Source organism: Echinops telfairi, unplaced genomic scaffold (genome assembly GCF_000313985.2).
Source record: "Echinops telfairi isolate 266 unplaced genomic scaffold, ASM31398v2 ScPeMD7_7468;HRSCAF=8506_0, whole genome shotgun sequence".
In the NCBI taxonomy this organism is placed as follows: domain Eukaryota; kingdom Metazoa; phylum Chordata; class Mammalia; order Afrosoricida; family Tenrecidae; genus Echinops; species Echinops telfairi.
In genome coordinates, this window is record NW_022111369.1 from 56,235,996 (window position 1) to 56,261,190 (window position 25,195).

A 25,195-nucleotide genomic window follows, 5' to 3' on the forward strand; every position below is an offset into this window, starting at 1 on the left:
GGGGTTTAAGTGGAGAGAAAATGTTTTGAGAATGATGTACAAATGTGCTTTACACAATTGATGTGTGTATGGATTGTGATAACAGTTGTATGAGCCCCTAATAAAATGTTTAAAAAAAAAAAAGAAGCCTCATCTTTCTTCCAAGGAGTGGCTGGTAGGTTTGAACTGTCAACCTTGAAGTTAGCGGCCTAACATGTAACTGCTATGCCACAAGTACCTATGAGGAGTTTACTAATCTTATATTACCATGTTCAAAAAACCTCATTATGGAGTCAATTCCGATTCACAGTCATCCTGTAAATTGGAGCAGAACTGCCCATTGGGGGTTTCAAGGAAAGAAATCTTTATGGGAGCAGGAAGTCTTATCTTTCTCTTTAGAGCAGCTGTTGGTTTTGAACTGCTGACCTTGCCAAAACTCTTGTTACCACGTTGAAAACCTGAAAATGAAAATTAATGCCACGGTCTTAAGAACACATGATGTGCTATATTGAAGCTTTTGGTCTATCACTTTTATTGGTGTTGGGTGCTCTCCAGTCAGTTCTGACTCATAGCGACCCTACCTATACAACAAAAGGACACACTGCTCAGTCCTGTGCCATCCTCCCAATTGCTGTTTGAGCCCGTCATCACAGCCACTGTGCCAACCCATCACCAATCTTCTCCTTTACCAAACGCGACGCCATTATCCAGGGACGAGTCTCTCCTCGCAGCATGTCCAATGTACCTGAGACCCAGCCTCACCATCCTTGCTCCCAACGAGCATTCTGTCAGTACTACTTCTGCCAACACAGACTTGCTTGTTTTCCTGGCCGCCCACGATACTTCCAATATCACGTTTGGTTCTTTTTTTGTCCCCCTTGGAATTACATTGTGACTACATGATACTTTAGGAACTCAAAGAGTTTGTTTATCCAAGAACGGAAGAAAGATGATGAAGGGATTCTAAAGAGAGACAGCGCTACCACACTCTGTATGAGGTAAAACCTCAACCCGGATGAAATGGAACACGTTCCATACCAAACATGCCTTGTCATGCTTTTATTTCTTGGGTGTACACTCTACTTTTGATTTCCTTCAAGATCAAGAGCATCTGTACTTCACATATAATCCATGTTGCTGACAAAGACGTATACTTCGACAGGATGACCAGGATGCTGGTTTCAAGATGCTGTAAATAGCTGCAATCCAGGTCTGGAGTCACCCATGACAGCTCCCTCATCAGGGACGCTGGCCTGATCTGAATTTTTCTCACCTCACACCGCCGCCATTGGCACCCCCATTTTGTCGTACATGACTGGGATCCTGCTTCCTGCATGGTGAACACACATCTCACCTTCCTTATTACTTTGTATGCCTTGGGGAGCAGGGCCGTCCTAATGTTCACAACACAGTAACATGGATATACTGTGCCTCTATGAACACATACGAATATGTGGATAACAGAGACAACTGTCAACCAAGAGGAAGGAAGGAAGCCCGGGCTATTTTTGGCTGGTGCCCATTGGAGGGTTGACTGGATGAATAGATGAAAATTTCCACTTGCAGCTTGGATTTTTGTTGTTGCTGCGTGGTTTGCCTTTGCTTTTAGAATGAAAGTTTGGCTCACCAAAAACAAAGAAAGGAAACCTTCGCCAATCGTTCAGGGTGTAAACTTACAGAGATGAGAGTCGTACATTGTGTTTTAGGCTTCAAGAAAGGGTAAAGTATCATTTTTAGTAGGAATAATTCAAAGGTCATCATTCCAATGAAAAAAACACTAAAGCCAAACACTGGCTCCATGTAACTTCTATTCTATCCCTGTCTTGCAAACATTTGTCTCTCCCTCATTCTTCCTTACCTACTTAGCCTCTCGCTCTCCCAACATCCCCAATTATCAGGTTTTCTTTGCGTCACACGGCTATTTTAAGCAGTTGTATAATCACCTCTCCTGTTCTGTCTTCCACCTTAAATTACCAAGAGCCACCATTGCTTTAATATATTTACAGTTCTTTTGACCTACCTATCTGCCGTTAACTTCTATTTTACACTCTATTCCTAAAAATTGTTCTCCTTCCAAATAATGATTGTGAATACTTTACGCAGCCACAGGGCAGGGGGAAGAGATAGAATTCTGAAAGTTAGTATTTTACCCTACAAGTTAGTGTATTAAAAAAGAATAGCTTGGATGTTATTTTGAGTTGTTCCAGAGCTTTGCCCAACCTTTTTTTTTTGAGATGCAAAATGTATATTAACACAAAGCCAAAGCAGATAGGAGATGCTCAATCTATAAAATACCCAAGTCGATGAGAACAAGTTCTAGTCATTCAGCAACTGCCTGGCATCATGCTTTTATAAAATTGCTTTTCTGTCTTATAACATTAATCATTTAGCAATTTCTTTTAGCCGTCTCAGACATAAAGTTTGAATCTTTTTAACATCAACATGATTGGCAAGAGTCTATATTAGGTTACAGCAAAATAATACTAATAAGGTATCTTTTGGAGCGCAAGAAAGATAAAATATTTCTACAGCTATGTGAATAGAGAATAGCCCTGGTGGCATAATGGGTTACGAGTTTGCTGTTAACTGAAAAGGTTAGCAGTTAAAAACCACCAGCCACTCTCAGGAGACACATTTGGCTTTCTGTTCTTTTAAAGAGTTATGGTCTCAGAACCCCACACGGGTTGTTCTACTCTGGTGTATGGGACCAGTATAAGCTGAAGTGGACTCAAGGGCAAGGAGTTTTTGAGATGTGAATTTAAAATGAAAAACTACAACAGGATCGAATTATTAAAAGGTTAGAATAAAAAGTTTACTTACATCAAGAGAGCCTTCATTTATAACAATCATTCCCATGTTCTTCTTCAGCAGTTTGCAGGAGTGTCCTGTGTCAAACATACAGCAAATGAACTGAGACACGTTCATTTTTCGGAGGAGGTAAAGAAAGTAAAGTCATTATACCATCAACATATCTAAAGACTTTTCTTTGAAGTTATAGCAACCAGCTGTTTTCCAGGTTTTCGGTTGTTGCTAGCTGTCATCAAATTGGACCCTGCCTCATGGCGACCCTGACCATGGTGCTCACAGGGGTTCCACTGGCTAATTTTCAGAAGATCTCCTGACCATTCTTGTCCATCTTAGTCTAGAACAGCAGTTCTCAACCTGTGGGTTGTGACACCTTTGGCGGGGTGGGGTGGGGTAGGGTGGGGTCAAACAACCCTTTACAGGGGTTGCCTGATTCATAACAGTAGCAAAATTACAGTTATGAAGTGGCAATGAAAATAATTTTATGGTTGGGGGATCACCACAACATGAGGAACTTATGAAAGGGTCGCAGCTTTAGGAAGCTTGAGAACCACTGGTCTAGAAGCCTTGCTCAAGCTCGTTGGTATCCGAGCAACACAAAACCCCTTGCCGAGACGTGGGTGGTGCCTGTGAGTGAGGGGGGTTGACCAGAAATGCAGCCTGGGCTCCCTGCATGGAGGTCAAGAATCCTGCACTCAAACTGTTGTTACTGGTTAGAGGAGGCACGGGAGCCAAGAACAGCGCCTGGTCTGTTCCTGTGGCCTAAACAGACAAATCCAGAAAGAGGCTGAAATAGTGATCCTCGATGTAGTCAAAAACCAATGCTGTCCTTTCATAAAGACCGACACGAAGAACAGATGGACCAAACGGCTGATTCAGAAAAAAGGAGAGTACAGACAAGTGGCCATATAGTCTCGCTGATCCACTGATTTCACCACCATCTAAAGGCACTTGGATGGTCACCAGGGTCAACCTTTCTCACCCCCACCCTCTGTATTGTACTTGCCAGGAAAAATGTAAAAATCAAACCAATAAACCAAACTCAAATTCATTGCCATCTAATGGATTCTGACTCACAGTCTTCCCAGCACAGAACAGAACTCCCCCCTTGGGTTTCCTGGGTTGTAAGTCTTTATGGCAGTAGACAGTTTCACGTTTCTCCCTGGAAGCATCTGGTGGTTTAAACCACTGATCTTGTTTGTGGTTAGCAGCTCAAAGCACAGCCTGCTATAGCACCAGGGTTCCTAATGCAAAATTGCCCCGTTAAATCCACCTCCGCCAGCTTGCACCTGCGTGAGTGCCCCTGAAGATTGCTAGAGAAAACCAGGCAGTCCTGCTGGGCCAATTTCACTTAGATCTGGGACAGTGTTCTCCAAGGGCCCAGAGTGACATGTGGAAATCCCACACACTACACCACTCTTCTGTCGGGCGGGGGTTTTTCAACCTTCGCCTCCTGGTTCAAACTCTTAAGTCGCTTTCCCTTCTCACTCCAAGCGCCTGAGCTAGTTTCCCGTTACAGAGAAGATAGCAGCCCAAGAAGAGAAGCCCTCATCGTCTGTGCCACATACCCGCTCTCTCCAGACACCGCGCATGAATTGCCCTGCGCTAGACACCTGGGTGTTAACCTGTGATTCTTTGCTTTCACACACACACACACACACACACACACACACACACACACACACACACACACACACACGTCTAATCCAGCAGAGAATCCGACTGGCTCTGCTTTTCAGTTTATTCAGAACTTAACCACATCTCAGTACTTCCACTCTGACTGTCCAGGTCTAAGCCACCAACATTTTGTACCTAGATTAATGGAATGGCCTCTTCAGTGGGCTCCCTGATTCCACGACCACGTCTCTTCTGGTCCCCTCTAAGATTAGCAGCCAGAGTCGTGGTTTCCACAGGGAAGATGGCCTCTCTTCTACTCAGAATCCTCAAAGGCTTCTCACCTTACTCAGATTCAATGCAAAAGTCCTTAAAATGGCTGGGGAGGGCCTGTCCCATCTGGACTCTGCTCCTCACCTACGTGAAATCCTTACCCACTACCCGCTCTTTGGCCTTCCTGCTCTACCTGGCATAAACGTAGTCTCGAAGCATCCATGTGACAAACTCACTTCTTTCTGGCACGTCCTCAAATGTGGCCTGGTCCACGAGTCTTCCTGACATCCTTACTTAAGAGGGAAGCCCCGTGTTAAATCCCTGATCTCTCCCACCCGCGATTCTTGCTCTCTAACATACCATCCGTTTTCCTCACTGACTTCATGACCCGAGCCCCACCAGGGCAGCCACTTGGGGTTATTTGCTCTCCTGTACTTAACCAGCACTTGGCGCAGGAGGACCCGGAACTGTTTGCTGAGTGAATGACTTTTATCAGTAGTTTTTTTCTAGTAATATCTGCAATCTGAGGCTCTAAGAGCTAAATATTGATCAGCAACTTCCGCCATGCCCCCCCCGCCACCCCGCCACAACCCCCACAGGCATCTTCAGAATGGCTATATATCCTGAGCAATGTTCACTCTTGACTGCCAATTTCCCTCGTATGTTTGTACTGACTATCACAATATTCTCTCTCATCTGTAGTCATGCCTCTAAGAAGTATTTTTAGTTTTCAGACCTCTCCATTTTCATGCACTCGGGGTTTCCTGGCATATCCTCTTGTCTCCATGTGTATTGAATACCAGTGATGATGGGTACCATCGAATGAACTTGTGTGCCTTTAGAGGTTGACCCTTCTACCATGGTTAGGCATCACAGGGTTGGTTCTAACGCTGGCCCTATGTCTAACAGAAGGGAATGATACCCCGTCCCATGCTTCCCTCACAACTTGTCTGATGACTGCGCCCACTGTTGCTGCCACTTTGTCAACTCATCTCACCGAGAGTCTTCCTCTTTGTCATTGACCCTCTATTTACCAAGCATGATGTCCTCCAGAAATCAAACCTGGTAACATTTTAAAGTACGGGAGAGGAGTTCTCACCATCTCTCTTCTCAGGAGCAGTGTAGCTATATTTCTTCCAGGACACACTTATTCATTCTTCTGCACGTCCACAATATAGGCTGTATTATTTACCAAGACCTTCCTAGCCACGATCCAGCTTTCACGTATACCTGAGCGGAACGCTCTGCAAAGACCATGTCTTAGGTCGGGCCACCTCGGTCCTCACAGTGACATCTTTGCTCTTTGATAGTTTAAAGCGCCCCCACCCCCCCAACAAATTGCTCCACTGAAAATGGCCTTGGCTCCTGCGTCTATGGGTGCTGCCTGTGGACCTAAGGAAAATGAAATCTTTAATAACCTCCATCTTTTCTCCCCTTATCATGAGGCTGCCTCTAGGTCTGGCTGTGAGAAAGCTTGTTTTCTTTAGATTGAGCTATATTCCATAAAGAAGGGTTATGATGAAGTCTTTGACGATCACCAAGTCCTCTTCATGTACTGCAAGCAAGAGTCTTATAGAAGATGGTGAATGTTCCTCTCATCCTGGGGCTGCGTTCGCCTTCATGTAGGCTGGCTTCTCGGATCATTTGTTTAGCATAAAGAGTGAATCAGTAAAATGATACAACAGGGACACACCTCTCCTGATTTCACACCAAGTTATATCCTCTTGCTTGGTGTGAACAACTGCCTCTTAGTCTATGTGGAGGTTCTGCATGAGCACAATGAGTGTCCTGGTATTTCTATTCTTCCCAATGTTATCCCTATTTTGTTACGATTCGGACAGGTAGGTGCCTTTGCTTAGTCAACAAACGCTGTTAACTATCTTTCTGGCCTTCTCTGCTTTTAGCCCCCAACCCTTCTAATATTAGAAACGATATTCCTCATTCATGTCCTCTTCTGGTCTGGCTTGAATTTCTGGCAGCTCCCTATGGATATACAGCTACAACGACGTTGAGTAATATCCAAAACATTTTATTTGCATGTGAAATTAATGATACTGTTTGACAATGTCCTCATTCTGTTGGATCACTTCCTTGGGAACTCTGCTAGTTGGCTGGTCTTCAAACATTTTGTGTGTGTAGGTGAGTTAGTAAGTGCTTCTAGCTCTGTACCTCTTTGTTGAAACGTTTCAATTGGTATCCTGTCAATTCCTGGAACCTTGTTTTCCACCAGTGGCTTCAGTGTAGCTTGGACTTCTTCCTTTGACACCATTGGTTCTTGACCACACGCTGTCTCCTAAAATGGTTGCAGGTTGGTAAATCGTTTTGGTACAGAGACTCTGTATTCCCTCCATCTTCTTTTGATGCTTCCTTGATGTTCAATATTTTCCCATGGTATCCTTCAAAATGCCTCTGTAGGCGTTCATTTTTTTTCTTCAGTTGAGGTGCAACCCATACTGAGCAATGTTTGAGAAATGCTATGTTCTTCCGTTTGGGCTTTTAAACTCCAAGACCTTGCATGTTTCATTATAATACTTTCCTTTGTCTCCTCTAGCCTCTCTTTGAAATCTTTTGTTGAGTTCTACAGTTGGTAAAATGTTCATTTTCTTCATGCTTGGTCTAGGTGGTTGATGGTGAAATTTGGTTGTGACTATACATTTTAATAATAGTCACATGGTAGGCATGTGGCCATGATGCTAACACTGACAGCATTGTACTCGAGGCTATATCTTGAAGGTTCTTTTTGACAATGAATGAGATTCTGTGTCTCTTCAATTTGTTGTGCCTGAAACAGGCCACATGGTTGCCTGACTCTGAATTAAAAAGACTAGGCAATTTCAGCCCGAGTGCCCAAGATATCAGCTTTTTCTGTTCCCTTTTATGCATCCTTGATGACTCTACTTTCCCCAGATTCATACTTCAATCATTTCAGGTTCCGATTATTAATGAATATGTGTAGTTGTTTCTTCAAATGTTGAGTCAGGTTTCATCAGGAAACGAAAGTCCCAAAGCTTTCCATGGTCATCGCCGGTCAGGGTGACTCCACTGCGGAGGCAGGTGTCTCCAGTCGCAGTCTGAATGCCGTCCCACCCAGAGGGATCACCTTCAGGCACGATATCAAACTCTGCTCCACTGCGACTGCTATTCGTGAGGTTCTCACTGGCCAGTACTTTCAGAAGTCAATTGCCCAGGTCCTTCTTCTAACTCGTTTTCTAAATCTAATTCTCATTTAGTAATAATACCAATGTACTTTATATTTATAATGTATACAAATGTATAGAGGTTTTTGTTTTTGTCAATTGTGGTTTGGGTGAAAGTTTGCAGAAGAAATTATCTTTCCATTCAACAGTTTATACCCCCTCCCCCATGACATTAGTTTACTTATACTCTCTTTTTTAAAAATTTGAATTAGTTTTTATTTTTTCATTTTTAACAATTTCACTGACATACAACTCACTAGTTCTATCTCATTCATAAGAGTTGGGCAACCATCAGCACAATCAACTCCAGGACATTTCTTTGTCTTATCACTCAGGGTTGCCAGCCCCACATGTCCTGCGGCCAGCCTCCCCTGTCACGCCTCTGAACCTATGGATTCGGCTGCTGTCTCTGTAGGTTTACCAAATCCTGCAATCTCTTCAATGTAACAGCGATCTTATTTCCTGCCTGCGTCTATCATTTCCACTTGTCCTTCTTTCCTGCCTTCTGGGGTTTGTTTTGGGGGTAGATACTGCTCTTTGGCTTAACTGTTCTGAGGATGATGTTCCTCCTGGGTGTTGTGGTTCACTCTTAAGGCCTGTCTATTGGTTGGCTGAAAGGAAATTCCCCGCAGGTGTAGTCAGTGCCAGGACCACAGTGTGAGGGGTTCCACCGGTCTCTATCACAGCCGTGAGGATGGCCTTTTTTATGACTTTGATTTGTGGGGAGTCTTATAGTTAGAGAATACTTTAGGCAGATTGCCAACACTTCTAAATGCAATAGAAGCTAAATGTTATATTAAAATACAGAGAGTTTCATAGTGACTTTCTAAAAATGTGGTTGCACACTGTGAGAATCCCTGAAATGGCTTCTTCAACTCTGGGGAGTTTTGTATGCAATTCATATCATGAATGTCCAGAGGCTGAATCGCTGTTTGGGTTTATAGTCCTCAGGTTACCTATTATTATTGGATCTGGATGGGAAAAGAGTGCTATTTTCATGTACACTATTGCTACAACAGACCTCCAAGACAAAAAAAAATACTAACTGTTGTCTCAGTAAAGCCTCTTTCTAAGAAAACAGAATTAAAGGTGAGAAGGGGTGAAATGTGACACATTCTTGCTTCCTGCCTCAGTGGCCACCGAACCCCACCGAACCCCACCAAGGGCAAAATGCTATCTACATTTGTCAACTACGGACAGAACGTCGGGTAAGTGTGAAGCAAGAGCATAACTCAGTTATCAGAGTTAAAGTTGGGTCATCTAGTTAAAGTTTGGTTGGTGCGGTCAAACTGCCCCTTTTAAATGGCAATCACTCCGCACATCGATCATGAGTTAATGGATAATCCTAATGATACGCTCTTTGAATTTTTGAGATATTTCAAATCCGTCTTCTAAAATCATTCAGTCTGTTCAAAACATCGAGATTTAAGGCTTGCATTAAGCGAGTTACCGATGTTAATGGCAGTTTCTTGCTTGTCTCCGGTGAGGACCCAGATTTTGATGTCTGCTTTCATTAGCGTTTCTATGGTTTCAGGCACTTGATCTTGTAATTTGTCCTCAATGGCTGTAGCTCCGAGCAGCTGAAGGTTCTGAGGAAAGCAAACGGTAACACATTTAAAGAGCGAACCGGCTACAATTCTTTCTTAAGCATCAAACATTAAAGTGTTTATACATATTCGAACCACAGACGAGAAGATAACTTGGGGGATCTTGTGCACGAGTCAACTTGTTGAAGCTTTACCATCCTGGAAGCTTGTATAGGGTCACTGAGTCACATCAACTCAATGACCAGGCTTTTCTTGTCTTCTTATTTTTTACATTTCAATGTTTTTTTTAAGTTTTAGACAAGGCCTGGATGGGCACAAAAGACATCAAGTGCAGGTGACCATGCCAGGGCTGGTGATCACGTGTCTGCAGGACACTCTTGGTGAGCACTCAGTATGTTTGCTGAGGGAGCTAGTGGCAAATAAAACAATTAGTTCAAATGTTATAAACCATCGCTGCAAGCCAAGCTGCTTTCTTTTCATTATATTCCAAATAACATGTACAGCTATGAGAGAGCCTTGATGGATAGCTTCTTTGTAATGGGATATATAAGACAGCCTGGAACCGTCCTCCTTTAAGGAGAGAGCATTTGTTTATCTTTAAGGAGAAGCAGATTTGAAACCTATCACACCCCGATGAATAATTATCATCAAGAAGTTCAAGAATGAAAAGGAAGATTAGTTCAACAGCCACTCTGCCAGCCTCACAGTTGCTGGGTTTCAACATTGAGATCATGATCCTATCAATTCCTTTACATGCTTCTAGGATATTTGAGGCTAAGATCTTTTCAGACCAAATCCCAATGAAAATCAAGAGGTAGCTGTAATCAAATATTAAAAATTCTACAGACATCATGATAAGGGGTTGAATTATCATAGGGATAATACTTCAGTAATATAAACCCTCAGCATTTTCTAAATGAAAATTTTAAAGAATTTATAACTTATGAAACATTGCAGTAACTAGAGAATGTGACAGCCAAGATTTGCACACATTCACTAAATATACCTAAACTAAACATATCTACATACCCATTCTTTCCATTTTAAGGGGAGAAATGAGTTCAGAAAGTACACGAGTATAGATTATCCACTCACCTGCCCAATAAAAATAAGATAATTTCCCCTATCGAAAAACAAACTTGCAAGAAGAACTTACAACAACGAGCCCTTCCCATACCACCTGAAAAAGATTAACTACTGAGGCTGCTTATGTACAACCAGATACCTCTTGGGGTTTGGTTTAGGGTCATGGTTTCATGGGACAGCCCAGCGAATTGGCCTAAGTAAGATATTGGGCGCGTTTGTTCTACCTCCGAGGTCACTGAGCAGTGCAAGGGTTCCCGAAAGCGTTTACGTGGCCGTAGAAGGTACCACCATCGATGTCTAGTCATCTGGAGCAACAGCGTAAGACGGAGAGTGAGGACTAGGAGGAAGAAATGGAACATGTGGCTACTGTCCTCCAAGAACAACTGCTCCTTTGCTAGGAGATCAGAAGAAATGATGGGTGCCCATCAAAACTAAAGATTTTGATCTAACATTCCATAGGAGAATCCTGACCAAGAGTTGACAAAATGCAGCACAGTATTTAAAACTCATAGAATTCAGATGGTCTGGAGCCAGAGAGGCTGAATGAATCACAAAACTATTGGCCTAAACCTTAGGGCAAAATATCCCCTTAGGTTTTCTGAAAGCCAACAATAGTGTAGCTTAACTCTCCAGAATGCCTGCCTTGAACCCGGTGCTATTTGACGCTCTATCTACACAGGATCAAATCGACAAAGCAACTAGAGAGGCCTCATAGGAAACCTGAGGGACGCGGTGCATCCGAGTTCCCGGGACCAGCTCACACAAGGAAGGTGGGGATGTCCGCACAATTGGAAGCATGTCATAAACGTCAGCAAAGGGTGCAGGCAGCAACTTGCAACGCTGTCTGTTTCTGCCGTGTTATCTTTGCAGCAAGAGCAACAAAGAATAAAATAAATTATGCCAGAAAAAAAAAACCCGATTAGGGGAGAGGGAAAAAAACAACAACAAAAGCAAAAACCCCAATGACATCACCAGAGAGATTGCATTGAAATTCCTTGGCAGAGGCCTGAAAGGAGGAAGGGCCCTGATTTGGCACAGGTAAGAGGGAAGCAGTTTTCAAACCAGGAAAAGTAATAAAAAGGACCAGCAAGTGGAGCCCACAAAGCGTATGGTGGGAACAGCTACAGGGAGGTTTCGTGAATGAAATGGCTGTGAGAGCTGAAATTTCTAAAAAGGGGAACAGGAAGTGTTTTTGTTTTTTAAGTATCTAAATTGTCCGCACACTGCGAAGGGTCTGTGGTGGTCTTACGAAAGGAAGTGACATGCTAGCCCCGACTTTCCCTCTTCTCCTTGAGCACCAGGAGCAGATGACCGACAAGCTCGGCGCTGACTTTTCTTCGGGCCTGCTGCCACTTCCTGTGGGAGGAGCATCGTGAGGGAGAGGCTGCGGGGCCTCTGGAAATGAGTATCTTCTTGTAGTTCCATCACAATCATTAGGGAAAAATGATTTGAACTCTGCGTGCTTTACCTGATCATAACACAAGAGTGTACAGCCTGTAATCAATTTCATCCCCAATATGCATTCCCTTACGCAGATGGCCACTAAAGGGCCCTACGGGAATGGCATCTCCGGCAAGTGTGAAACAGGATCAAATTCCTGTGGCATTTGTGGAATTGGGAAAAAACCCAGCCCCCACCCCTCGAAAGCCCCAGTATTAATTTTATTTAAAGAAAGAAAGCCACTGCATCAAAAGCTACACGTTTTTAGCTGATGACTCTTTGGGGTGTTATAGATTTAATTATCACTGAGAATTCATGGGATATTTATTCCTCTAATAAACCCCCTAATAATTGTATTTTCTCTTTCACAAGTTCAAGATGTACACAGGATTTTCAAAACGCCATACTCACTCAAAGTAAAATTTCTACCTTAATGAAGATAAGTGGCTTCCAGCCGCACATCGTAAAGATGAAAGATTTAGAAATGATGTTTTCCTTCCCGGTACATGTATATCTTGCTAGGTCACAAGAACTCTAAATGAGTTATTTCCACAGTAGTCATTCTTTTTAGCTCTTAGGTGACATCATAGGTTTTACACGTCTGTGACATATTTCTAAACGAGGAAAATATAATAATCAAAGTCGTCAACTTAGGTTTCAGGTGACGGCACAGACTATTCGGAAGAAGTTTCTTTAAAGATGAGCATGTGAGTAAGCAAAGTTTTCCCATCAGAGGAAACCTGGAGAACTAACAGTCTCATCTACAACCACCGTGAGAGAGCGGAATGGGGAAGATGAAGCAGCAGCACATAAAAAAACACACAAAAAAACAAAACAAAAAAACAAAAAACGAAGCAGCACATATTTTCTGAGCACAAAATAAACACTAGGCATGTCTTCATTCAGTTAATAGCTCGTCGAACTTGCAGGAATTGTCAATGGTCAAAAAGAGGTAGTGGTAAGACTGTCAAGAATCAATTTGTAGCCAAAGGAAGTGAATGGGTAGTAAAATGGGGATTAAATGAAAGTTAGAAATTCATTCAAGTGATCAGTTTTTAAACATTTGTCCCTGCTAGTGGGTTTTTACTAACTATTTCTAAGAATGGGTTGCAGCATTAGCTGTGAGTCACTGCGGCCAGCTGCAGGCCCCCATGGGTCACGCTTCAGGATTGGTTTCTCTTTATGCATTCAGGCATGCACCCATCCACTCAATCACTGCTAAATACACACCGGGTTCTGGGAGAGATGCTGGGGATACAGCAGTGAGTTCCTTCCTTCATGGATTTTTCAGTGTGATCAGAAGGGACCTCTCATTTGGACTTCTCCCTGTCTTGGCTGCTGCTGATAACACCTGCTCTCTTTCTGGTCCCTGTTTCTCTGACTCCTGTCTGGCGAGCTGTCATGAAGGCTCCCGTAATTAATAACAAGGCTGGGAATGGACAGCGGTAGATCTCTAAGTTGACCAGCACACTCACCTCAAGAGCTTCTCACACTGATTGCCTGGGCTCCACGCCCAGAATGCCTGGTCGAGTGTACTGAGGTGGGGCCTGAAAGTGGGTAACGGGAACAACGCTCTTGATGTAAGGGCCTCATTTTGAGAACCAGCAATGAACTTTTTCTGTAAATGGCCACATGCAGGGGGAAAGAAAAGATAATGAAAGAAAAAAGGCGGGGGCAGATGATGGAAACGTCCAGAACTTTTGGAAGCCCCTGCATCTGTTCTACATTGTAACTTTAGTTCTGTTTTTGTAGCATGGACACCAACACTAACATGTAAATGGAGGTGGTTGTGTTCCCATAAAACTTTATTTAGAAAAATAGGCAATGGTGGATCTGCCCCCCGAGGCAGGGCTTACTGACCATGAATGTACAGGATTTGGGAGCGTCCCATTCCCTCTGCCCCGGGGCTCCCCTCTGACTTTTGGTTTCTTGTTCTTCCTTTGCTCAGTCCAGCCCTTTTCTCTGAGCTTCACCTCCATCCTCTGGTCCCTGTTCTCTTCTTTCAACGCCACAGCTCAGACCCAGCTTTTTCATGGAATACAAGATTGCCTTCAAAAAGAGACACATTTTCCCACGATCATAGCTAAACAAACACATCAAACCAGTTGCCATGGCGTTTGTTCCAAACCAGGAAGACCAATGCATGTCAGAGGATAGCTGTTGTGCGCCACAGAGTTTTCATGCCTGGTTTTTCAAAGCAGAGTGCCGGGCCTTTCTTCCAAGGTACTTCCTGGTGAACTCAAACAGCCGACCTTTTGGCAGCAGCTGAAGGCTTCATCACCCATATCACCCGGGCACTCTCACGCTCACATCATTGTAGGTTCTAGATGATCTTAAACGCAAATACAAAGTCTATGTCTGGGAGGATAAGCCCAGGAAATGCCATCTTCTCAGCCCAGGTGGTGCATAAGAACCCATCTAACATGAGTTAACACTTGAGTGGAAATCCTAAATGATGAGTTAAGAGTTGGCCAAGCCATCAGAAGAGATGGGAAGGGCTTGAGGGAATGAATTCCAAACGGACACCAATCACGCGGGCAAGGACGGAGTATGAAGAAGTGGACACCGTTGAGAGGTGAGTCCGTGTGGAAACAATAGATGGTGCCAGAGGTGCGGCTTTGGTGAGGAAGACGAGGCTGGAAAAGCTGGCAGGGGATGGAACCGAAGACACTAAAGGTGAAGGCTAGCTGGGGAAGAAAGAGGACCCAACTCACCTTTCAGAAATCCACTAATGGCCTGCCTGGGCCCACATTGAAGGGGGCGGGAGGAAAGCGGGTTGGGGGCCTGCGAAGAGACTATGGCAGTCATCCTTCCTCTTGGGCCTTAAAATATATCCTGGAATACAGGGCGGTGGGGGGGGGGTGTTTGCCAAGAGTTCAAGCACTTGGCTACTAGAAGAGCCCTTCAGTCTCTTGTACCTAAGGTACAGCAAGGTGCATGACACCTGACACCAACAGGCCCAAAGAAGGGTAGTTGCAGCCCATCCAGACAAGCCGTGAACGCAGGCTCGGAGAACTGCTTCCGGAAGGTCGCATCCAGGAAGACCTTATGGGACGGCTGGACTCTGGCATGGGGGGCAGGAGTCCGAATCTCCGGATGACAATTCCTGCCTGGAATACGATGTACTCGGGTCTCGGGGCTCTCAGGGAATGCGGGGCTCCCTCTCTCTGTCCTGTATCATTTCACAGGGAATCTTTCAGCCTCGCACCTTTTCTTCTGAACATCTTTGCAGGCACAAGAGCCCCTCACAGCCCCTTTCCAAATCTGCCCTTTCAGTGTGAGCTGGGCGAGTACTGAAACTGTGACCCTGACGCCAGTGGCACGTCCATGTGCCGGGTTCTGGAGACACCGCACCATCCACTTACTGGTTTCCAAGGCCAAGAAGAAGGTTTTAGCCCGAGGCTGTTTTGCACCATAGAAGCGACAGCTGACCTCGTACAGCCAGTGGCTGGGGAGATGAGGCCAGCGTCCACATCCCCAGCTGAGAGGAATCGGAATCTGAGCAGCCCTTGGGTGCAGCCTGCACAAACAACACATCCATCTTATCTGGGTAAGAACGTATCAACAGGCAGGGTGGAAAGTGCACCAAGCAGCATTCGAAATAAGGAAGGGCTTGCTCATGCCAGGAGGAGAGACTTGGTCCGGGACCTGAGGACAGCTGAAAGCCGTTAAGAAGTTTGTAAAATTGAGATGAGGGAAAATCAAGAGAACACATGTTCATCTTATTTTGCAGAGAAAATTGGAACACAGAGGCTGCCTTACTCACAAAGAGACACACCCCGAACATGCCACCGTTCCCCACACGCAACCTCCCCTCCCACCCGCAAGTATGGATCTGGGGTTTACGCAACTCCACACTTCGTTACGTTTTACTATTGCACGCCTCCAGCTTTGCACATACATTCTCGCTTTCTTCTGCACCAGGCTGGTGGCCTAAGGCACTGATTCTTAACACGGGATTTGGAGCGAGGGTGGAATTGCGGCTTGATTCCCTGCCCTGTCACCCACTGGGTATATGTGTCCTTCCACAAGTAACTTTGTTTACCCAAGAAGCAATTTCCCCATCAGCAAGATAAAGTTAGCCATACTGATGTAATAGGATTGTTCTGGAAATGAAATTAGATCAATCATGTCTTTTTTTTTTTTTGAGTATTAGTGGGGGGGGGGAATAATGGATTACCTACCTCTGGGCATTCTCTTTTTGTTTAACATATTTGTTCTGCTAATATAAATAAACCATGCACACGAGGAAGCGTAAAAATAGGAATTATACCAAGATGAGGTAAAATGCCCATGGGAAAAAAAAAGCTGTAACATTTTTCTCACCCCAGGGGATTTCGTGTACACCCCGTGTGCGAAGCCCTTGAGACAAATAACAAGAGTAAATGGCTTAGCAGACGGCTTGGAGCTTAGTAAATGCTCAACAAATGTCAGGTCTTATTAGCAGATAAGCTGAGTAACTGCAAAGGTTCTTTAGCCAATAGTAAAACAGGAAACGTTTGACTGAAATTTTAAACCACGAGATCACCAAGACGGCATCCCCTCCACCCCCAGGACAAACGAACGTGCGAGTGGCAGTGACTAAGAACAGAAGTGGTAGTTGTATCCACAAATGCATCCCCGTCTAATACAGAAGTGACTGGGAACTTGGCAGTCATAAATGCTCCAGAAAAGTTCTGCTTCCTATTAAGTTTTATAATTCTCCAGGAATCCCGGAAACCACTTGCTGCCCCATGCTGCAAAGGGGGCTACACTGGGGTGTAGTCACAGGGGGAGTCATGGATCAGTGAGGCTCGGTCACAGCAAAAAAAGCGCAGAAATTGCAGCCCCATTCTGAGGAGGAATAAAAGAAAAAAAATGTTTTTAAAAGGATGCTATTAAAATTCTTGCAAACTAAAAAGGATATTAAGCTAAATAATCTAGTACATGTATTTACAAACGAGCTGGCTCTCCTAGGCCCTTCCTGAATTTCTTTTTTAACTTCCATGTGACTCATTTTATACACTTGGTGACTTTTATGTACAAGGCTTGAATTGGGACTAAGCACTATGGAGTCTGCACGGAACCCATCATCAATGTGGTATCCCGTGCATGAAATAGGGGCTTCTGGGTTTTCCCTTAAAAGAACTCCAGATGCCAGAAGACGGTCAATCCCTCAACCAACACCGACCACCTGCTGTGTGCCAGCAGCCACGCTTGGCTCTGCATTGACCTTGAAGGTGCAGCTTCCTCTTTCAACCAGTCGTGTCATCATGAAGTCTTTGCCGCTCCAAACACTCTGTGCTCTTTGTTTTCAAAGGGACCCAGAAGCATTCTCTGACTATCAGGCAGTGGCTCATTGGTGGGTCTTGGAACTAGGCTGGAATAAAATGAAAGGGGCAGCTCAAAGTAAGAAGAAGGGGAGCCCTTCCAGAGGACCCCTCACTGCTAATCCGCTGCATTTCTTTATGTTTTTACAACTCATCCCCCAATGAAAGATAAATAAATCTCGTTTTCATGAAAACAAAACGAAACACAATCACAGTTTTACAAAAGATCGACCAATGCCACTGGTTTCATAATCTAAAATTCGGAGCCCACACAGGCTCCTGGTCTCTGCAAAGACTGAGGCGCCGAGAGGGAAAGCAGGCCACCTGAAAGGATGAGACAACTGTAAACTCTCGCACGTCAAGACAGCCGGAGCCAGAGGTGTCACTGTCCACAACAGCGCAAGGCACTGCAAACCTCCTCCGCCTCCAACTGGGTCAAGGCGACGGAAGGTCTGTACGGTTCTAATAATCCCTTCTGCGTCGGAGCTACACGAACTTTCTGGTACCTGCACTGTTTCATGTCTTACCACTGTCTGTTGGCTCCCTTCACTCACCTTTCTGTTATTTGTCCCCTGGGTGGGGGAGGGCTATATATCCAACCTGGTGATGGGTTCCTGCTCCCCTTTCCCCCACCTCAACCATCCCTCTACCCTCATGATATAACTACTACTGCTCCCGAGGGTTTTATCTGTCCCGAATTCCATGTGTCAAGAGCTCTTATCTGTACCAATGTGTGTACTCTGGTGTGGCCATATTTCTAAGGTAAAACTGAGTCATGGTAGTGGGGGTAGGAAAGCATTCAGGAATTAGAGCAGCAGTCTCAACCTGTGGGTGGAGACCCCGTTGGGGGTCGAACGACCCTTTCACAGAGGTCGCCCGATTCATAACACTAGCAAAATGACAATGATGAAGTAGCAATGAAAGTAATTTTATGGTTGGAGGCCACCACAACATGAGGAACTGCATGAAAGGGTCGCGGCATTAGGGAGGTTGAGAACCACTAAACTAAAGGAATGATGTAGGTTTTGTCAGTGCTGAACTGCACCCTGATTGAATGGTCCCTTCCTTGTAATCCTTCTGTAGGGGGGATGTCCAATTGTCTATAGATGGGCTTTGGGTCTCCACTCCAACCTCCTTCTTTCCCATCAATATAATTGTTTGTTCTGGATCATTTGATACCTGATACCCTCTACTGTTGACGCCTCATGATCACACAGGCTGGTGTGCTCCTTCCATGTGGGCTTATTTGCTTCCTTGGTAGATGGCTGCTTGTTTAATTCAAACCTTTAAGACCCCAGATGCTACATCTTTTGATAGCTGGGCACCATCAGTTTTTTTCACCACATGTGCTTATGTGCCCATTTTGTCTTCAGCGATCATGTCGGGAAGGTGAGCATCAGAGTGCCAGGTTATCGGAACACAGTGTTTTTGTGTTCAGGGAGGCTTGAGTGAAGGCCCAAAGTCTGTCTGCTATCTTAATACTTAACATATAAATATATGTACACTGGCCTCTATTCCTTTCATTATAAATTAATATATTTACGTATACATGCCTATAGCTATACCTCTATAAATAGCTTTTGCCTCCTACTTCCTTCCTCTATTTCCTTTCACCATCCTCCTATCCCACTATCATGCTCACCCTCCATTCGACTCTCAGTGTTTACTCTAGGATACATTGCACTTATCAAACTCCACCAGAAAAAGTGATTCTTGAGCCAACTCTTCCCACTAGAATCTATGTCTTCTGTTAGTATCATGAAAAGTTTACCATAAATATGCAAGCATTGAGGGAGAATCACTAACTAGGTAGTAACCAACTGCCATCAAGTTAATTCTGACTCATGATGATAGATTGAAGATACATGTTAATTTGAGTCTAGCCTGACTTATAGTGACCCTACAGGACCGGATAGAACTGTCTCTGTGAGAGCCCCATCTTCCTTCCATGGAGCAGTTGGTGGTTTTGAAGTGCCAACCTTGTGGATCGCAGCCCAATGCACAACCACTGCGCCACCAGGGCTCCTAATTTGGGTCAAGGGGAAGGGAATACACAAATGGGTGAAGTCAGCTAAACATGACCAAAGCAAAGGAAGACACGAAAAAGCACATAAGGATAAAGGGAAATTATGGTACATCCCAAAACCTGTATAATCCTGCAGCAGCAGTAATCACAAATAATTTATAAACAGATACCTTTATATGCTCAATAGATCTGGGAGTTTGTAGGGAAGTACATCTGTGTGCGAGTATCCATATGGTTGAGGACAGTTCTACAAGCAGTAACCCGTGGGTTCTGACTCACAGCGACCCTCTGTACCATTCTCATGTCTGTGCTTCTGTCTGGGCCACTGTCACAGCCATGGTGTCAATCCACGTCACTGCAGGTCTTCTTTTTAACCGGAGCTTGTTAAGGATATGTCTACACACTTCTCTGTGAAAATTGCATGTGTAACACGTTAATACAGCACCCAAGTGGTACAGTTAAGGAAATCCCTTAGGGAGAACCAAACACTTTGTGGGACTGAGCTCGAAGGCTAAGACTCATAGCCTTAGAACACATAGGTTACTTGGCATCAAGTTGAACGAAGATAATGTCCTATTTCCTAATCTGGTAAGTAGCAGTTGGGGTCTCAAACATTTGTGAGTGGCCATGTGTGAGAGAGCTATTGGTCTCTGGAGCAAAAGAGAAGAAGAAAAGCAAAGATTCGAAGAAGCAGTTAGTTCAAAGGACTAATGGCCCACATGAGCCACCACCTTCTCTAACTAGAGACCAGAACAGGGAGATGCTGTGGGAACTACCGAATGGAAACAAACTTCCACTTAAAGCACAACAAGATTTTTGTTTTCTTTTGTTTTTTTTTTAAAGAAAACCAAATCAATGTTGGAGCCCAAGTCACTAACTTTGAAGTGGACTAGCTGCTGACATTGTATGATGGAGTCTCCAACACCCAGCACCTAACAAGGGTTGGCAATGGGGATGACCACACCCCGGGGGGACTTTTCCAACTCTCTCATATGCACAAAGGGCAGCAATCCGGTGCACTGGCATAGCAAAGTGACAAGACGCCACCCCAAGGGGCTAATAATAGTATCTGCCTACAGCTTCCCAAATGTCCTTAGCCTATTTGCCTCACTCCCGTCCCCAGCTTATTCTTGGAGATATAGGCCCCCTAGGAGGATGGCATTAATTCAATAAAATAAAACTGAACTACTAGCTTGAACCTTTGAGAGCAATGACAGAGAGCAGAGTTTAAAAGGACCTTAATCATACTGTAAAAAATTCATCCGTTTTATATTAAAAATAATCATGTTTTAGAGTTAAAGGCAATAAAGGCAAATACTATTATATACAAAATCCGGAAACAGTGGGGCTCTACGAGTGGATGCTTGTACAAGTGAAAGCTGAGCAGGTGGGAGGGGGAGCCCGGGATGGCACCATGAACATACATAGACTTGGCAGAGGATATCTAGAAATGTGTATTTACTTTGCTGCAAACAAATCCACGAATGTCGTGGAGCATTCAGGGGACAAATGTAAGAAAACTTCTTAGACATAAGCAAACACCTTGAGTGACTGAGTCTTTGGGCCTGGGGAGATGGGGACCATAGTCTTAAAGGAAAACTGGGTCAGTGAGCATAAATAATTCACAAGGATAATGTTCTATATCCTAAGTTGGTGAGTAGCAAGTGGGGTCTTAAAAGCTCGTGAGCTGCCATTGAAAGTGCCACAAATCATCTCTGTTCAGATGTAGAACAGGCTGTTGCCGTTAGGGACCATTGGGTCTGTTTCAACTCACAGTGATCCGATGAACAGCAGGACAAAGGACCAACTGGTACCAGACCTTTCTCACAACTGTCCTCCTGTTGGAGCCCATCATTGCAGCCCCTCCGTCAGTTTATCCTTTGATTCACTGCCCCTCTGCTCTACCAACCACGAGACAGGGACTTGGCTCTCTTGAAAATATGGGAAAAGTACCTGAGACCAAGTCTTGCCATCCTGGCCCTAAGCAGCATCCTGGCTGTACTTCTCTCAGTGGGCTATGTAGCTGTCTTCCAAATTTCCTGGCATAACTGAATGAGTGCTTCCAGTGCTTCCTCAGCTTGTTGAATCATCTCCATTGGTATTCCATCCATGTAGGAGGCCTTGCATTTTCAGTGTAGCTGGGACTTCGTGCTTCAGAACCAGTGGCTCTTGATCATATGCTACCTCCTGAAATGGTTGAAGGTCAAGTAGTTCTGTTTTGGTACAGTGACTCTGGATATTTTTTCCAAACCTCCTTTAATGCTTGCTCCAGTGTTCAACATATTGTCCAAAGACTCTTTCAATACTGCAACTTGAGGCTTGAGTTCTTTCAGTTTACGACATGTTGGTTTTCTGACTCTAGGTCTTTGCACATCGCACTGTAATACTTTGTCTCCGGCTACCCCTTGACATTTTCTATTCAGCTCTTTGATGCAATCAATGATTCCATTTGCGTTAGCTACACTACAATTAAGAGACAGGTCTCAGAGTCTCTTCTGACATCTACTTTGGTCTTTTCTTCCGTGTCTCTTTTTAATGACCTTTTGCTTTCCTCCTGAATGATGCTCTTGATGGCCTCTCCCAGCTCATCAGGTCTCCTGTCATTAATATTTAATGTGTCAAATCTGCTCTAAAGATGTTCTTGAAATTCAGGTGGGATGGACTCAATTTGGGCTGTTGTATACTTGGTTTCCTTTTCTTCAACTTCAACCTGAACTTACATATGAGCCTGGTTTTAGCTGCTAATATTGAGCTTTATCATCTCCACAGATGTAGTCATTTCGATTTCAGATGATGAAAATGGGACCAAAATTGAAAAATGCATGGCGCAATTAGTCCAATGGTCTAAGGGGCCACATGGAGATCAGTCTGCAGAACACGACGAACAGAAGAACTAGATACCTGGCTGAGCAAGAAGCCCTATCTATTTACCTTTATAGGGTCTTTATCTTACCTTTAACAGAACGTAGAGAGCACAACTTATCAGGAAGTAAAGATGAATGATATGTAATTTATATGACTTCCTTTTAAAATTTATTCTAGGGAACTGGTAGTCTTATCTAAAACCTAAAATATGCACATATACTTTGAATGGGCTTCCTTGGGCAGGTTAAATTTCAAAGTGACTCACCACTGTCATCTGCTGGACAAAGGCTGAATGTCTGTTAACAGTCAAAACTAAAAATTTTTAAAAACTTGTTAAATCTAGAGAACCTACTCTATGCAGTGTTGAACAATAAGTATCTTTGACGCAATACACATTCAAGCACTCTAGGATTTTTTTCAGTGTGCATTAAGTGGAAACAATTTGATTTGTTCTGACACCATTTTCAACACTATCTTTGTCACTTACTATATATTAATTCTCTCTCATACCTCAGGAGAAAAAGCTATATTCTAGCTAGGTTGTTTAGAAAATGAGGCAGAATAAGAATAGTTTCCAGACAGAATTTCTTTCTTTCATTGTCTTCTTCTTCTTCTTTTTAACTTGTCCAAAAGAGACAGAGAACCCAAAGCTGAATACCACTACCCTGAGCATTTTCCAGCTACATGGGGCTTTATTGTGTCCATAGAGACTGGGGGAGACATGGGCCTGGCCTCACATCACTTCTGCCACATACCATTCCGGGGACATAGCCACATGAGTAAGTCAGGAAGTCATAACAACAAACAGCAAAGAATGAAGAACGAAAACTATCAATAACGTGATCGATAACAAGCTTTCTGCTTACACTAAAGTGGGCGGCACGCACTAGAAGGGACCATACTGCTGCAATGCTTCTGGGAAATGGGGAGGATACAACATTACGTTAAAGAGGAGGGGAGACAGATTGGGAAGCAGGCCTGCTCTAAAAGCAGTCAATCCACTGAGAAGACCAGAAAACAGCATCCCACAGAGAATGCCACCTGCGGGGGCGTGCCACTGCCCAGCAGCACTGGGGAGGGAGAGGTTTGAACTGGGGATGAAGCGCAGGGCAGCATGGGCAGGGCCACAGACCTTTCAGGACAGGAGAGAGATGGCCTGGTGGAGACACAGGAGGGAAGATAGGATTGTATTTGCTGGGGCAAGGGCCTGGGTGGCGTAACTTTGTTCATGGGGAAAAGGGTCAGATTATTTTTGTCTCTGAATACACAACTTACTGTCATTAAAATGTTTTTCAGAAATGTTCTTTGGGTGACAAAGTACAGATCCAAGTGGCTTTAAATTGTTTTCCTGTCACAAATAGGGATCCGCCTCTTGAACTAGATAAACATACCGGCTGTGGTTTCTCTCTTCATAACTTTGTATCTGTTTGACTGGCATAAGACATTAAAAATTGTACCTAGGAGGGACTCAAACCCCCTCCAGTCGATTCGACTCACAGCGGCCCTATGATGGAGTAGGGCAAGACAGACTGTTTATGGAAGTATAAAGCCTGCTCTTTCCCCCAATAGTACTTTCATTAGCATCAAGAACCTTTGAACTTTCTTCACCTCCAAAGCAGAATCACTCACTCATTTAGCAAGGCCTTACGGATATTATTCATGGTGGCTACGTCGTGAGGAGACAAGGTTCATTTCATGGGTTCTCTGTCCCAACAACTGCTCCCGTGAGCGGTGCTTTATGCCTCCCAGTTATGCTAAGTGTCAGGCGCAGTGTATCACATAGGTACTGATATCTCAAATTACTGAATCAGAATGCATTAGCTTAGAGAAAATTGCCAGGTAATGGTAGCGCTTAAGACTTGAAAGTAGGTTTCCTGCTAACCACAAGGTCGGCACTTCGAAACCACCCGTCGCTCCAAGGGAGAAAGACTTGGTTTTCTAATCCCGTAAAGAGTTTCAGTCTCAGAAACCCACAGGGCCAAGTTCTACTCTGTTCTCTAGGGTTGCAATGAATCAGTACTGACTCATGGCAGTGAGTTTGCTTTTTTTGTTTCTGCGAGTGTTGCTGGGTCAAGAAGCATTGGACTGCTAACTGCAAGGTCAGTGGTTCAAATCCGCCAGGCTCTCTGTGGGAGAAAGATGAAACATTCTACTCCCATAAAGACTTACAGTCTATGAATCTAAAATGACTTGACGGCAGTAGGTTTGGTTTTTAGTTTTACTACCTGGAGTCAAGATCAAGTAGTCTCTGGGCTAACACGCAAATGTGATTCCATGAGTATAGGTGACATAATTAAGTAATTGGAGAGTTATTTTGTACACAGGTAAAGGATTGAGTGAAGAACCTGGAGTGATTATAAGCACAAAATATGAAGCCAGAGTGAGAATTCTGGCTCACCCTTTTATTAGCTGGACAATCTTGGTTGAGTTAGTTCACCTCTCTGTTGTCTTAATTTCTTCACCTGTGAAATAAGAGATAGGCAGACACTCCCTCAAAGGGAGGTTATTGATGTTAAATAGATTAGTAGATGAAATTGCTTCAAGCAGCACTCGGCTCATTAAAAAATGTTTGGTTTTCTTATTTAAGGTAACAAGATTCCTTGCTATTCACCCACACTAATCCGAATATTAAATGGAGCATTGTATTGGGTAAATCTGCTGCACAAGACCTCTTTAAAGTGTTGAAAAGCAAGGAGGTGACTTTGAGGTCAGGTATGCCTGACTGAAGCCATGGTATTTTTAATTGCCTCGAGTGCATGTAACGTTGGGCGCTAAGAAGGGCTGATGCATCGGAATGATAGTTCTGGTGAAGAATACTGACCGTCCCATCGACTGCCAAAGGACAAAACAGATCTGTCTTGAAGAAGTATACTCAGAATGTTCCCTAGAGGTCAGAATGGCAAGATCTTGTCTCAAGCACTTTGGACATGTTGTCAGGAGAGACTAGTCCCTCACAAAGGCCCTCAAGCTCAGTCAAGGTCAGGCGCAGTGAGAAAGAGGAAGCCTTGAGGACATATTTCCGCTCACAGCAGCCAATCCACAGAGAAGACCACA

General features: G+C 44.1%; 1 protein-coding gene across 1 annotated transcript in view; it reads right to left on the minus strand.

The window, feature by feature from the left end:
• The window catches only part of ATP8A1 (ATPase phospholipid transporting 8A1), a 222,369-nt gene that overhangs the window by 104,423 nt on the left and 92,751 nt on the right, over positions 1-25,195 (minus strand). Inside the window, exons 23-24 of the mRNA XM_030888552.2 lie at positions 9,319-9,457; positions 2,800-2,864 (exon numbers count right to left, since the gene is read on the minus strand). Of these exons, the coding sequence (XP_030744412.1) occupies positions 2,800-2,864; positions 9,319-9,457 (204 nt within the window). The remainder of the gene's footprint in view (positions 1-2,799; positions 2,865-9,318; positions 9,458-25,195) is intronic.